Below are 16,524 nucleotides of genomic sequence, written 5' to 3'. Positions count from 1 at the left end.
ATAAATTGTCTTGCTTCAAAGGCACGACTTCTTCAACGTATGCAATATACACGCCTTTTTTTCATTTACATCACACAATTGAGAAGATAACACAGTCGTCGTGGTAACCAGATATGACAGCTACACCGGTCATCTTTTTCAAGAAACATGACAAAGTTAAATTATTTCATACGGTGCAATCGTTTTCGTTAAAAAAATTAGCAAAATAATTTGCGGGAAACAATTATTAAACGGTTGATCGTTTTGTCTCACGATGTAAAGTCGATTTATCAGTTGCAGTTAATCGCAAGATAAACGATTAAACCTTCATTTATCCATATAGCCTAGATGAACAACAACATGAGAAAAAGTTGAAATACCTCTGCCTTTTAATTTGAAGATTTCGTCGTTCATCTTTTGGAGTAAAATTCAGACTGATCGACAAGAAAATTATTTGTCTGTACTTTGGATAATAGGTTTAGATCCCGACACAGAACACATCTCTGGAAATAAGAAGATGCTGTTATTAAAAGAAAAAAGGCCTAATTCATAGTTATTGATTGGATTGCTCAAAAGCGCAGGTGAAGCTTTCAGGACCTTAATTAAATCCTCAGAAAGGCAAATAACCTTTTTTCATAAAACGATTGAACCATTTTAAATGTCATTCTGCTAAAATACAGTTGTGTAAACTATGATTACGGTCCAGGTTCAGTCTCTAAGTGCCACCAAAAATAAATAAAATGGAAAAAGGTAATAATAATCCAGCTATACGTGGGAGGACTGGAGGCTTGCTTCATTATAAAAAGCTCCTTAGTTAGCAAAGTTTCTTTACGGATGAAAAATTTTAAAAGGGGTAAGTTTCTAAAGAAACTGTGGTGCTGCGTCGGTCGGAGAGTAGAACAGGGTAATTAAGAATTATCAACGGAGTTGGATTTCAATCGCTCTGACGAAGGGTCAACGCTCGAAACGTCAGACTTTTAACTCCTTACGACGGCCAATTTACTTTATCAACTCAGTTGGTAAAACTAAATCACCTTGAAAATGTCACATTACTTGTGGCTAAAAAGAAAATTAAAAATAGAGCTACTTTGAATCTTAAACTTCCTTGTGTGCATGCAAGACCGGAAATTGTTCCGCAAAATACTTCGAAAGTAGAGGAAAGGAAAACTCTGAAAGACCGCATGAGCATTATTTTTAAGATCCTGAAATACGCATCTGCTGTTATATTTCCCTCCCCACCCCTGGTTTTTATATCGACGATAAGTTGCAATACTCCCCCGACAGACACAACGAGCTAATGTCACGTAAGTTGCTATTCCAAAGATTTATGTATGTAATAATTCATAAAGCTAAACAAGAAGTGGCGCGAGACAAATTATCTTTAATTTCATTCATGTATACATATTTCTCTAAGTCATTTCTGTATCGATTTTTTTTATCATCATTCATCTTAGAAATAATTTTTCCTGATGAACGGGACAGTAGAATATTCAGCATTCATAACGATGCGCTGGATCTGATATACTGACTCAGGACATTCATTGCAGAATATAATTCGAACCACTTTTTATCGTTAGTATTCCGTTCATATGCATCCAGATTTCTTTTGACATTTATTACTCTTAGATATATACCACTTTCTTGACACGAAGCATGAAAAATACGCAATAAGATACTAACAAATTAATAAAGTTTAAAATAGATATGAACTGCAGATTGACGTCGTATCTGTTACATATTTGTTTATTTGTTCATTATTATTTTGGTCATGAATTATTTTGATTCACATTCAATTTGAATTTATCTACGACATAGCCTTTGGCACCCAACTACTAAATAAATAAAGGAAAAAAAAATGAAAATGCGTTAGTTTATGTCAAATGATGAGGCACATGGGTGGATCCAAATTTTTCATTTTTAGCCAAAATATGCTTTTCACGAGTGCTGAAGATGAAAGACAAACATCATAATTATTCATTTATTATAACTTAATGTAGTATTATTCATAGCATTATGTCGGATTCTATTTAAGCTAAGGCCCGCGGACTGACTTTTGTCGCTTATGGCGTTGGCTTCAAGCTGCTCTAGCCACCTTTCAAAGAGACTATCGGCCACAAAAACAGACGCGAGACTTTGAGGCGAGATTTCATGATCGTACAAGACTCACGATTTTTCGGGTGCCATTCGCTGCTCTTCTAAATGTTAACTTATCTCAACACCTCCATGCACTATAAAGACGACTTAAGTTTTCATGACATCATTATAATTAATGACTAACGATGTGAACCAGAACGACTTAACTTAACTAACGCATCGAGATTGAACATCGATCTACCGTCGTCAGCTCTATCATACTAAGTGACTGCGTATTCCCAAAAGTCGATTGAATCGTTTCTTTTTTCTAAATAAAGAGCTACTCATTGAAAGACTGCAATTCAACTGCCCACATATCGCCGGCATCATTTGGATCAATTTTTGAGGTTTTCTTTCCATAATCCACAGTAGCTGGGAAAATGGTGTTCATCTTCCTTTTCAATCGCTCTCTAATCTGTTGATGTACAGGCGACAAAATATAAGTTACTGAGCACTCAAATCTTGATTTATGTCAAAATCAATACAATGTTCTTGGTGTGTATCCTCAGGTTCGTATCCGACTCACCTGGCTGTTTCGCAAGCAGTGAAGGGCGAAAATCAGGAAACCCTAAAACAGAAAATTATTTCAAGATCAGCCTTAATTTGTCGATTTTGATGAGCAGTGATAAAGGGCCGTATGAGATATTTGATGCAGTGAGTTTATCATCACGTATAGTGTTCTTACAAAACGTATTAAAAAGGGTGAAAAAAATTTATTAAAGCATGTTGCATGTCTCATAAACCAAAGGATAATTTTTTCCTATTGATTGGCTAATTGAATGCTCTTTGTTTCCAAGGTTTTTTTCACGAAAATATAATATGATGGATATGAGAGGATCTGGTTTTGGCTTATAAGTAGTATGAACATTAATGTATTCATACAGACAACTGATAATTGACAGTTTTACTCATAAGCTCACCTGAGTAGAATTGAAGATGGTGAAAATGTAGGCGAAAGCTTTGTGTAATGGTAAAAAAAGACCAAATAGCCACGTAACGCCCAGCAGTGGAAACATCACTAGGCATGTTCTTACGCCAAGTCTGAAGATTAATGACAATACGTGACTTGTGGAATAAGACGTTCGTGGTTGATCTTTCAGTTGAAGTCGTAACGCCTTGTTGTTTATGATTAACTAGTAGGGAACCAACTGAATTGGCCAGATACCTCAGAGCTCGCTCCTATAACAATTCGTTTTCGTGTGTTTGTTTTTACCTAATCGCACTCATTACAATCGTTTGGTCAAATGTTAAAGTTTAGATCCTACCGTATTTGCTGAATATGGTTGGCTTCTTCTACAGGTTGTACAAGTGTGGTCATCTCCTTTATGACTCGGACCAGTATCAAAATGTTGAGCTGAAACAAACAATTGGTACTTTTAATCATAAGATATCGTTAAATAGAAAAAAAAATTATCTGTCTTGCCAGAAGCGTCGTAAAAAGGAAAATTGTGAATCCCCAATCCGAGTCTTCGAGTTACGTGCTCCGATTCTCCAAGAGAGACTAGACAGCTACAGCTAACATCAGAAATACTATAAAAATCGTGTGAGTGATTAGTATTAGAAATATTGCAAACTTTGAGTATGGTCGTCGAGAATAGAAATGCGTTCTTCCTAGTACATTAAAGAAATAATGAAGAATCTATCATTGGTCGACTTACACCTTCAATGAACGCCACAAATGCGATGAATATCCAGATCAGGTTGTCAGCGGAGGACAGCCAGCAGCTTGAAATGAGATGAGGACAAAAAAAAAATGGATTTTGAACGAAATAGCTCCTTCAACCTCCCCGTGTCAAAACACCTTAGAAGCGAAACATTAGTCAAAACACACACGAAAAAAAATGAGTTTATGTGAAAGACGGAAAAGACGGAGAAGGATAAGAGACTAGTAGAAAGGGAATTTCTTACTATTTATCACTGGTATAGCTTTGAATTTCCTCTTTTCCAGCAGCGATGCTTAATGAAATACCGACCATGATGATGGGTAAACCTGAGTATAAATAGGAGGAAGTCCACATAACTTACGGAATTACATATCCAATCAGAAGCGATTCAAAATGAGAAAGGTACCAATAACTCACAACAGAGAAAGCAACGTACCCCATGAGATGACGTGAAACATGTGTATCTTTTCGGTGATGTTGTAAACTTTCACAACAAGCAGATAGAGATAAATTGCCTCGATCAGCATCCAACAGAAAGCAGCCATTAGGAAATACTGCGTCAGAGCTGCTACTGCGACACAAGCAGTCTGCGAGAGAAAAAATTAGGTTTTTTTTGTACTCTCCTATTTACAAAATTTAATGAGCTTTAAAATAATTTTTTTTCAAATGAGGGATTTATAAATGACTCACCGTGTCTCTCGTGGAGTTTATCCCGGCGAGAAAGATTATTTGTCCAGCTCCGATGGCCACAGAGAGATTCAAACGTATTTGAGACAGAGGTCGATCAACATCACTAGTACAAAAACCAAAATAAAAACAAACAAACAAACAAAACAAAACGAATAATTCTATGATAACGTATAACACTTATTTCATGTCGTAACAGATGAGGCAATTAAATTACTACTGCTACTGAAGAGGAAAAATTTTATCTTTATTTTATTCTTCCTTATCCATAGCAAATATAATCATTATCATAGGGATTGCTACGACAATTCTTCAAGGTTCAAAATTTTTTAGAAAAAAAAACTAGACATTGGTTATACGTTTTCATAAAAAAAAGGTACAGTTAACTTGTCAAAATGCGAGACAACAACGCGCTCACATGACGTATTCTGTGCACTCACACAGCCATGGGGTCTTAGCTGTCCCTTTAACTATCCTATTATACCTTCCAATTTCAAGCATGACGCACACACTGTCCTATTAGTGCTGAAATTGGGCTGGTGATAGCCAATTACGTGAGAATTTTCTTAGAGTTTTGATTAATCCTTAAATAGTCCACCTACAGTACTCACGTGAGGAAATAATAGGCTATAATTGTCAAAAGTATCCCCGTCGTGGAAAGGCTTAATCCTACGTAAGTGATAATTTCCAGTATGGTTGTGTCCTTCTCGGTGAGCTGTGACACAAATTTCATTATAATAAAAAAGAATGTTACCAAAATCAAAGGGATTGTATTAAAAATGTCAAAGGTACGATTACCTTAGGGCTACCGTTGTAATCGACTAAAACGGCAAAATGGGTCAAATGATTGCAGCTGCAAACTGTGTCTGGTAAATGTTTTTTCGATTTTACAACGTGACATCCTCTCTCTGAATATCCGTCTGAGCTGCAAAAAAGAGAAAACAGAAAAAATACAAAGGGTACCTAATCATGCAAGAAATATTAAAGAAAAGCGGAACAAAAAGAAACAATTATTTCCTTCTCCTACCGAGTTCAGAACCTAAACGCTTTTGTTGACTTATGATTTCGATTGTTGATATTTACCCAAAATACTCCTTAACCTGTCTACCTGATTTGCCGCCAAGAAACAATTTACTGCCGGGGAAAAAAGATATATTCCATTTCCTTACCTTTTACTGAAACCACTCCAAAACACGCATTTCTTCTCTCCTTCATCAGCCTTGAAAAATACATTTTAAATCTTTAGAATAGACTCAACGCAGATTAACTAGTCTTAATTTTACTATCTCTATTACCCTGAGGTTTCTGAACTTGAGGATGACATTTTCTTGCAATGTTTCCGGTTTTGGATCCATAGCTACAGCTATTATCCTGGAGTCCAAATGCCTACAAAGAAAATTAAATATTAATGAAAACAGAAAAGGTCGAAAGTATGGTTATCATTGGGAATAAGGCAAGCTAAGACCCTTTTCAAATCAATGACAAATTCGCAGTTACTTCATAGACGATTGGCTGATGGTGATTGACAAGCAGAACACCAGCTGGGTTTTGACATTTTTTCAACATCACTTTTGCTGAGCCCGCAATTTTCTCTTTTTTATATGCAACTAGAGCTGTATTTGGTTGAAAAAATCAGAGAGATAACGCCACCTTTCTTTTCCTGTTTTATCCCTGATGGGTTGATCTGTGAGTAGTACTTCATGGAGATCCGTGTACACAATCCCAACAACCAGCGACACTAAAGGAAAAAAAAAGGAAAAGGATATCGATCTCTTTACAACTTGACAAACCAATTGCTATTTGGAAGGAAAACAAAGCTACATTGCAAATTAAGGGTTAAAAAAAGTAGTCAACACAAACCATTGTTCGCAAAATTTGCTGAGGAAACTTTCATGCTCGCTTGCAATTCTTGTTCTCCGAAATAAAAGTCATTGGAACTTTGTCGGTGGGCTTTTTTAAAAACCAGTACTGACGGAGAAAGAATAATAGATGGTTCAGCTGATATTGATCTAAACAATAACATGTGAACGCACAAAGGCATTTCTTTTCTTTACCTCTCAAAAGTTACGGTTCTTTACGATCATAAAAACATCGACGAGAAGAGTTTTAAGAGGCGTTTATTTATTCAAATGCCTTCCTCTACCATCGTAATTGAAAAACAAAAAGTCCAAGTCGGGGAATAGATTGACCAATTTGATCCAATAGTGACGTTTCTCAACAGATCACGTGTATAAACTGTCACATCATCTAAGCAGTTATCCATTTTGTGAACCACTCACCCACTCAGTAGATAGACAAGTGCTATATCACCCCTGATCTGAAAAGATGGTTGTGTTCCGACTCACCCATTTTGCGGCTTTTGATCACTTCTAAAGACCTCATCCTAATCAGGTGGTGCTTGCTGTAACTGAGAGCATATCTCTCGAAGTTGACTGCCACCTTGAAAATTGATTTCCTTCTTGTTTCAGCCTCTTCAATGATAGCAGGTTTCGTGATGTTTTTAATACCTGTGAAGAAGTCCTCGAAAACTCCTATGGCCTCCTGTAGTTATATGAAATACTTTTTGGTAAGGTAATAATAAGACGATAATTACTTGGCATTAGTGCAAGTCAAAGAATAGATCTGAGTCTCTAATGAAAATTCCAAAAAGACTAAAATACCTGTATAGAATTGTTTCTGGTGACATCTATTCTGGCAAGTTTAAAAACATATTCCCTTACCTAAAAAGGAGAAAGTAACAGTTACACTTATGGGCCAAAGACAAGCACAGGGGCTTTGATTGAATGGAGTACGCACCAGCTTCTGAATTGTTCCCGACGTATACGTCGACGTCGACGGCGACGGCAACGGCGATGTTGAAGTCGGAGGGGACGGTAATGGCAATGGCGATGGCGACAACGACGGTGATAACGAAGCACAAGGTGATTTAGAGAGTAAAAACGAGGACGAAGGTGTGGATGAAGGCGAGGACGTGAGTGAGGGTGAGTGCGACGGCGACGAAAACTCCAAAGGCGACTTTTTCGGTGACGATGATGACGACACTTGCGGTGATAGAGCCGATTGTGTCCATGTCGACATCAATGGTGCAGAGGGTGCAGCAGGTAACGGTGAAAGTGATGATGTTACCACTGATATTGATAAATTTAGGGGGGAAAAAAGAATTTTTTAGCATAAATAGGACATTCTGTTGTAAAGAACGCATAAAACAGCTACAACACAAAATAAGTTTAGGAATAGATGTTGACCGACCATCCAAATCTCTAAAAGAAACATAATACCTTCGATTAAAGCAAAGCCCATGACTGGAAGTATTTTCAATTACTGTTACTCCTGTTACTGATACAGATAGCAGGCGAGCAAACTATCACTTATAAACCTGCAATCGTTTTTACCCGAGGGTAAACCTAAGACCTGTATATTATGACAGTTATTAACTCTTTTCCGGGCACTATGGGCTAAAATGGAGTATTTGGTGGGCTAAGATGTATTTTTTTCTCGACCAAACTTCATTCATAATACTGGAAGCAAAAATTCACCTTGATTGTAAGAAGCTTCATAGTTTCATAGATGATCAAAATAAAGTGGCAACTTAAATCGATCAAGAGTTATGGTATAGACCTTTAGTCAATTAGCGTGAATTTCCTGAAGCTTTTAGATAAAGGCGTCTGTACATAAGTTTACCTATTTTGTTATCAAATGTAAAGGAAACGCTACAAACAAACGGCTAGTTTTTATGTGAAGGTACAATAATCTATCAATAATAATACTGTATAGTAACATTATTTGCATAGCCAAATCTATTTAAATTATCATTGCTTTCAATGATGTCGCAAAATCAAAACTTATTGATATAACACTAACATAACCATGATTACACTTCACTTACAATACCATAAGTGAGTAGCATTTCTACTCATCGTTTCGTCTGATCATTTTAACCCTTTTCCGATTATGTTCGCAGCTGTTAAAACTGGCATTTTACTCTCCCAAGAAAGCTGAACGCCTGCTGAAGCCATCTTGGTTTGATTTTTAGCAAGGGCTGGCTACAACCTAGGCAAACTAACCGCTGACCTGCAAGGCGTTCGAAGGCGCAACTATAATGGAGAGACAGCATATATGTGGAGAGCTTGGAGAAGTTCAGTTTCCTGAAGTTCTTTAAAGGAGCACACAAACACAAAGAACACAAACAGCAAGGAAATTCATTCTTTTGACAACAAAAATGTTGATAAAATTGGCGGAAAATGTTACGTTTTGCTACAATTTCTTTTTGTGGAAAAGTGCCATACGAATAGTTCCTTGAGCCAAAGTAGGCCAAAGAAAATGCCAGCGTAATAGGGAAGGGCCCATTGTCAATCACATTGGCCTTACATTAAAGCTTCTAGCACAAAGCCACTTCTTTTCTAATATTAGTGAAACCTGCAGGATCCATAGTGATAACGTCTTAGCGTTTCAGGAATTCCCTGTACCTTAATTACTCTCTTTAAGACAGTTGTAGTTTTGAATTACCTTTATGAAACTCACAAATGTAAGGAGAATCTGCATCCCTAGCTCCAGATTTGACTTGCATAAATCCATCATTAGACTTCCAAGAAATGGAAGCTACCTCTCCATCAGGGTTAGACAAGTTTTTTATCCATTGCTGGAAATTTAGTTGTCTTCCATTCACCCAAGTCCAATTGCCAGCTTTTTTTTCTAAGCCAATATGATAAAATGTATCACTGGACTTCTGAATCTCTTTCTTGATAAAATTCCGTTCATCTTCTGTCTCTATGGAAACCAGGTCTCCTCCTTGGCTTCGACAATGGTCTCTGCTCTTGTTCCATGTTCCTCCCTTCTCCAAAAATGTGTACAAACGGTTTTCAAAAGAAGGATTTGGGCATACTACAAATGAGCGTAATAATGATAATAATATCAATGAAAATGATATAAACAATAACATTGACAAAGATGTTGCTAATGACAATGATAGTCTTAATTATCGTAATAATAACGATAATGATACTAATGATGAAAGTAATAATGATGATGATCATAGTCAAAGGTGATTCTAAACTAGCGAGAACACGTGTCATAGAACTTGATATTTTTTCCTAATATCTATAGAGTATTTGATCGATCCATATCATGCAATACATCTCTCTCTATTTTGGCATTTTCCCTTCTTGAAAGTGCTCTGATTTTACCTACTGTGTCATGTCAGTATACATTTAAGAAATGTTACAGATAATGGTCTTTGAATGATATACACGAGATACCATTATAAAGGTTGCCAGATGAATCTACGACGTCTTTCCACGTAAAAGCATCCCTTATAATAATCTGTGCATGAATTTTCGGTATTGAAGAAATCAGTCAGAAATCATTCCTACTTGTGCATATATGATAAATAGAGGATATTAAATGGCCGCGTGGGGATACGAATTTTATCTTCTCGTGCCGAAAGTATCTCTCACGAATGAGTGTGAGAAGATAAAAACGAAGATAAAACTCGTATCCTCAAGCGGCCATGTAATGATCTGTTTATTTAATTTATACTAATGAAATTTCAAAAGAACCGGCCGCGCGCCTGAGCTAGAAGCTCTCTTGTAATTGGCTGATCATGTTTGTAACCATGGCGACACCAATATCCTCAAACATGAAAGATAAAAATAGTATCTTCACTGCACGCGATGAAGATATGATTTTTTAGTGAAAGGAAAATACTGGTATTTCATCAGTATGTGTATAATAAAATTGGATCTACATTGCTTCACCTGGTCCTTGCAGTTGCATCATCAAAGTAAGGGTAACTGCATAAGAGAAAACAAAAATATACATTGCTTACAACTAGAATACTATTATTCCAAACAAAATAAGACTATTAGAAGAAGCATGTCTCGAAAAGAGATATAAGGCGAGAAAACTGGATGGAGGGGAAAATAGGTTAGGAACGTGTGTTAATTCAATGATATCTAAAAAGAAAACAGAGAGAGAGTTAAGGGTTTAACCATTTTCTTTCTCTTTTCCGAGCTGCTGCTGAAGGAATACCAGTTAGCTCTAAACTGACAGCATTTTTCTTTTATTTAACTGAATTTAGCAGTTATTGCAGATTGTGTGTATAAGACAGTTGATGATGTCACGTGAACACGTCCCATGTTACCTAACCTAGAGACGATAAAAGTTGAACGACTTAAGATTTTTTAGGTCTTATAAGCCTAGCTTTTGCTATCCTACCCATAAGCATTTTAATATGTGACCGTCCACGTGGTTTCAGGGAATAAGGTGAACGTAAGTACACGGCACGTTCTAACACGCTCGCACGCCAATGGCATGACACGCTTACCGTGCAGTTATGCGCATAAAAACAATTGATCTTGGAAAGCGTGTTCGTAGCCATTGTTCATATCTTGCTAGCACGGTAGAGCTTTGTTTCTAGAACACGCTAGATTTTTTTCTTTTTAGCGAGCTAAGTTCCACTGTTTCCTTACCACGCCAGCTTATCTTGTACACCCCAACTCACTTTGTTACTTATGTTTATCATCTTCTTAATTGTGAGAATGGTTTTTTTGCGAAGTATATTACTAACAGAATATAAGCAAAAATAAAGAAGATCTTATGTCCTATCCGAAAGTTGTAAGAAAAAGAGTAATATTGACGGCAAATCTTTCCCTCAGGATTTTCACACGGAATTCAATGAGCACGACGTGTTTTACAAGGTCTATAGGAGCTCAGTTTGAAGACATGAATTCCTTTTTTTAAACTTAATTCTTACCTTGTAAACTATAAATTCTTATCGCTCTATGTACAAATCGAAAGCAACTTCAACTTTAAGTGGCGCGTCGTATTGTTCGAAGTTTCGGGCAAGATCTTAACACGTTCCTTTGTTTCTACCATGCGAAGCAAGACAATGGCTGCGAAGTTAACGAGGCAAGTAACTAACACGCAGCTCACGTGTTAAACCTAGTTCTTTTGATTTAGTGTGTGTACGCTCACCTTATTCCCTAAAGTCCCGTGGGGGATTACATATAAGAAATTTAGGCATGCTCTAACCACCAGTTTTTCTGTAAATCTGAAAAAATCATGCCACAGTATTTCGAAAATAAAATCGGTGTTTCACTATTATTATTATTGTTATAATTATTATTATTTTATAGCGAGGCGCAAGTTCGCATGTCAGAAGAAAAGATTTACAGCAGAAATTTGAAGCTACATTTTTTCCTAGTCGAGAGCGGTGTATTTTTACACCTGAAATATTTTAATTTTTCAAATTAAGCGTGAAAAATATCGTAATCTTAATATTACGCTCTAAAGTTAGGTTGATTATATGAGGACTTTGCCTTCGCAAATTTGTTCTGAGCCATCAATAAGTAGATAGGAAAAGTAGACGGCAAATGATATGAAGAAAATGTGTACTCCTATAGGGTCTAGAGAATGCCAGTCAAAAAATGCATTACAAAATTCGCTTCCAAAAAGCAGAAAAATGCTGTTCATAGTTCGAATTCAATTAAAGTTACACAGCATTATTGCAAAAACAATGAATATCATCAATTTGAACATTTTCGCCCTCGATTTTTTGATGATTTATTTTATGACTTACTATTCTAACCGGAGTATTAAACTTTTCCGTTGCACATTCACTCAGCTTCAGACCTAAATTTTAGCAAAGAAACTTGAAGTAAAATTTCTCCACTACTGCTGATTAACATTCGTCTCGATAAACGGCAGATAATGGCGTTTTAGATTCCGAATTGCTAACAGGCTCGCTTCTGTACGGAATGTAATAGTGTCTTCCTTTTGCATGTGTTCCTCGTCAAGACAAAGCAGTAATGAATTAAAAGCTTTACTTAATATATCATTTAAACTGCATGCGAACAATTGTTTCCTGGCTAATCGTTTTCCAATTTTATTTTTCCTCTTATCAGAATTTAGAATAAACATTGCGAAAGGCTGGAAACTCCAATTCAATTATTTTCATCGCTTTCGTAGTGAAAGTAATCATGAAAATTTTCAGAGAGCTACATGAGGGCCAATTGGCTTTATGCTTCTCAGTTTTGGCTAAAGGGATTCATGATGTTTGCGTCTATCTGAAATATCTCAGATCCCTATTTCATCGTTCACTTCTCGCGTAACCAAGAGATGTGATAAAGCTTTTACTTACTCAGCGAAAGACGTAGAGACCGGTCTGTGAACATTTTGCCGGATTGGAGCTTACTCATCGCCCAATTTATCGCGTTACCATAAGAAAATGTCGGTAATCCAATGATGGCTCGAGACTTGGTGGCAGCACATGTATGGCACCCGCAAATTTTTAACGAACGTTGTTCTCTTTGGCAGGAGATTGAATGTTATAGACAGCTCAAAACTCGATTGCTCTTTCCTTACGTGAGTAACTAGTTTTTTTTTTCTAAATGAACGGAACAATGGCATTGAGGTTATTTTCACCAGGTGCAAAGCGCTGTTTTGTTTTTTTCCTTTTAAAAACTAATTTATGAGCCTTATTTATAAAAATATTTGCCTTATTCAAATCAGCGTCCTGCCAACCGGAAGCAAGTGCGAGTATCTCATCTGTTCATCAGCACGAATGGAAATAATCATCATCTCTCTTTCAAACAGATGAAGCTCCTCGATGAAAGCGGTACCTTTAACTTCATATATATATATATATACCTTCGTAAGAGGGAAGGATTCGGTCACACGTACATGCAAGTGTGCTTATTAAAATCTACCATACAAGGGCAAGAAATGTCTGTGAACTATTTGAAATCAACTTGTAACTTCTAATGAAAATTAAAAATTCCTTTCTCGCACTTTGTTATAATTATCCCACTTTGTAAAAACACTTATCGCACTTTTTGATTAAAAAAGCTCTCGCATATGACGGACCAACACACTTTATAAAAAAGTTAGCTGACGCGCACTTGTCATACCTTATAATAACACTTGTCGTATTTTGTAATAACACGTCATATACTTTGTTATAATGCTTGTCATACTTTGCAATAGCACGTCATACTTTGTAAAGAGACTTGTCATATTTTGTTAAACACTTGTCGTACTTTGCAAAAAAAAAAACCCATTGTGTGCAGTGTTGTCATGGTAACCTTGTCATATCATCCATTTTGGTGACGCTGTCAACCAATCAACTCTTCAAGATTTTTCGGCTTATATTATACCATATGGTCTGTTATTGCAATGTGCGACAAGTGTGATCATAAAATACGACAGGTGTTGCAGAGTGCGACGATTTTTACAAAGTGTGAAAGAACAAAACTTCCGATCACAGTCCTTTAAGGCGGTTTTGTCACTATTATTTTTTGGCTTGTGGAGACGCAATTTATTCTGAAACATTTATCCCAATACCTTGCCCAAGCAAAAAACAAAGGAGAGGTTTTTTCGACGAGGTGTCAAGAGGAGCGATCTTATCAGAAGCAAGTTTAACTAAATTTTCAGACACGGTCTCCATGAAAAGCAGTTTTTATTTTCACCGTTTGAAGCGCAGGAAAACGCGCATGACTTAGTCGTGTTCGGTTTAAGTTTGGTTTCTGATTGGTAACTGTCGGTCGATGCTTTGTATCCCACGCTATTGACAGGTCTTATCTGATCAGAAGTAAGTTTAAATAAATTTTGAGACACGGCCTCCATGAAAAGCTGTTTTTATTTTCGAGGAATTTTTTTAATTTTTGTTGTTTTATTTAGTTAGATAGTTTGGTATCTTAATTGGACCGTGTATATTAAATAAACTTATCGTATCGCCAGCTGCACTTAATTCATCTCTACAGGGAGGAGATGAAAGTGTAGAAAATGTTTTGTAAGATGAGACTCAAGGAAGCAGGAGCTTAATAAAAAAAAATAGAAATAAAAGATAGACCACAACTGTCAATAGCGTGGGATACAAACCATCAACCGTCAGAAACTAAACTTAAACCGAAGACGACTTGGTCACGCGCGTTTTCCCGCGCTTCAAGCAGTGTGCCTGGTTTTACTGCTTCTCGTGATAATTTTTTTTTTCTGATTGGCTTTTATCGTGGTTGATTCTTAATCAGAGAAAGGCTACACTTAAAAAAAAAATTCCTCAAGAAGTTTCTTTGTGTCACGGTTTATTAACTTCAAAAGTCACTTGGGTTTAAAATTGTTTGGTAATGTATCCCCTGTTCTTTGACATTTTGGGCTAGCCTAACCCTAAGAAATTTCCTCAAAACAAGGCTAAAAACAGAACAAAAACGATGAAAAAATAGAATAGAAAAACCTGGATTTACTCTAGAAGGTGTGTAATCCTCGTATCAATTCAATTTTCCTGTTATTGTTTCAATAAAGAACTTTCCTGAGGGTGACTCAATTATTAATTCTCAGTAAGAGTCAAATGTTAGTCTTTCATTTATGCTTTGTCGTGGAGCCTAGAAGACTATGCGTGGAGTCAAAACAACTCCGTAGTCTTATTAGCTGAAAAAATGATTTACGTGTTTTGTGTCCTTCCATTCACTCTGCCTAAAGAAGTTAAACCGTCATTTGAAACTTCTAGAGGTATCCAGTAAGATGAATGATTTGATAGTCAAAATAATAGACTTCTGGAATTAAGAACGGAAATTTTACGTAATGCAAATCAATGAACCAAATCGAAGCACATTACCGTGTTCCGTCATGTGGTTCTGGCAAAGTTTTCCCACAATTTGAAATCATTAAAAACCAAAGGAAGATGATTGAAAAAAAACATATCATAAACGTTTATTCTGCCAAAAGGACAGGTGTAGTGAAAGTGAAATGCTTAGCGTGTGCATATTGATGCACGCGGAAAGTTTGGAGATCACGAAAGTAGCATAACAATTGCCTGAGACGAAGCCGAGAGCAACTCTAGCCTCTTTAGTGCTCTCCAAGCTTCTCAAGTGCGTCAATAACTCGACATTCGCACAGCTAAAAGCGTGCACTAATTCTTTTATAACAGAGCGGACAAAATTTGTGCATGAGAAACGAGTTCTAATACAATTGAGTCAGATTAACCCAAAAACCGTGAATAAAAGGGAAGGCAAATTGACAAAGAAATATTTCGAAACCAAAGCTTTACTCAAAGAAATTCTAACTTTCCTGCTTCGCGGTGAAAACCGTACGAATTTCTTGCATGTGCGAGACCTGCGTAATACACTGATGAAATTCACGGAAAGGAAACTGGCTACTGTAGCTTTGTGTTGAAAATTCTGAAAATTTTACGATTGAACCTCGCTTCTCGCTTCGATTCTTGGAAACTTTTCGAAGATCAAAATGTAACTTACTCTTTTAATATCTCATTTCTGGCCAGTTACAGTGAGTATTAAATACAGTTAGCAAATAACTAGTTAAAAAAACTGCAAATTGCGCACAAACAATATATATATATAAAAGTTTACAAACAAATATATTTTGTACAAAACACAACTAGCTCGAATTAACAACGCAGTAGGTACTTACTTTGTTAATGTTTTTGTTTATGTATTAGGGTAGGTGGGAGGCTTATTTTTAGAAAATGTTTTCCCAAATAACTCGAAGTAAAATGCTTGGGCGTCATATAAGAGAGGGTAGCTTTCTCATAAGATTGGATGGTGGCCCGTACGGGTATGGTGACACCCCCTTCACCCCTCCCCCCTTTCCCGACAATAAACAGTTTTAAAATTCCATTTCGTTAAGGAATTGCCATTATTTGAACCGTCTTATCACACAGTGTTACAGTATCTTATCCAGTTTCCAGCCATAAGTTATACGTCTACTTTAAGTATTGAGCCTTGTGCAATCTTCCATAGCCACCTCCCCCCTTCCCCGTATAACGAATTAGGGACCTTTAGCAGTTAGGACAGCAACGCCAATGAATATATATTTTTAGTTGGAACTTCGCGAATGGCTGGATGTGTTTACGATCTCTTACGGTTCCGCAAGTTAACCATAGAATAATGTATGAGAGAAACGTTGAGTTCAATATAGAAACTTGACTAATTTATCGTCGGGGTTTCCTTTCTCAGACCACGCAGATGTTGACGAGTTCACGTTATCATTTTGCAAAGGACGGCAAGGAAATGAACACAGTTTAAAAACGCACGTGCTGAGCTAATGTTCTGCT

General features: G+C 36.6%; 1 protein-coding gene across 1 annotated transcript; it reads right to left on the bottom strand.

Moving 5' to 3' along the window:
* Positions 1–1,343: 1,343 nt before the first annotated feature.
* Positions 1,344–13,069, bottom strand: LOC113686179 (adhesion G protein-coupled receptor L1). The gene is made up of 20 exons (XM_027203772.2): positions 12,601–13,069; positions 10,217–10,252; positions 8,970–9,344; positions 7,260–7,591; positions 7,124–7,183; positions 6,809–7,004; positions 6,324–6,431; positions 6,114–6,201; positions 5,759–5,849; positions 5,633–5,682; positions 5,262–5,388; positions 5,075–5,178; positions 4,467–4,569; positions 4,213–4,363; positions 4,021–4,102; positions 3,771–3,837; positions 3,378–3,466; positions 3,033–3,153; positions 2,639–2,680; positions 1,344–2,527 (listed from the first exon to the last, which is right to left on the bottom strand). Exons 1-20 carry the CDS (start codon positions 12,656–12,658, stop codon positions 2,393–2,395), a joined length of 2,415 nt encoding a protein of 804 aa, XP_027059573.2. The 5' UTR covers positions 12,659–13,069; the 3' UTR covers positions 1,344–2,392.
* Positions 13,070–16,524: the final 3,455 nt, after the last annotated feature.

This window comes from Pocillopora damicornis, chromosome 1, assembly GCF_964200805.1.
Source record: "Pocillopora damicornis chromosome 1, jaPocDami1.2, whole genome shotgun sequence".
In the NCBI taxonomy this organism is placed as follows: Eukaryota; Metazoa; Cnidaria; class Anthozoa; order Scleractinia; family Pocilloporidae; genus Pocillopora; species Pocillopora damicornis.
The sequence above is the reverse complement of the archived record's forward strand: the minus strand, read 5'-3'. Positions and strand labels throughout refer to the sequence as shown.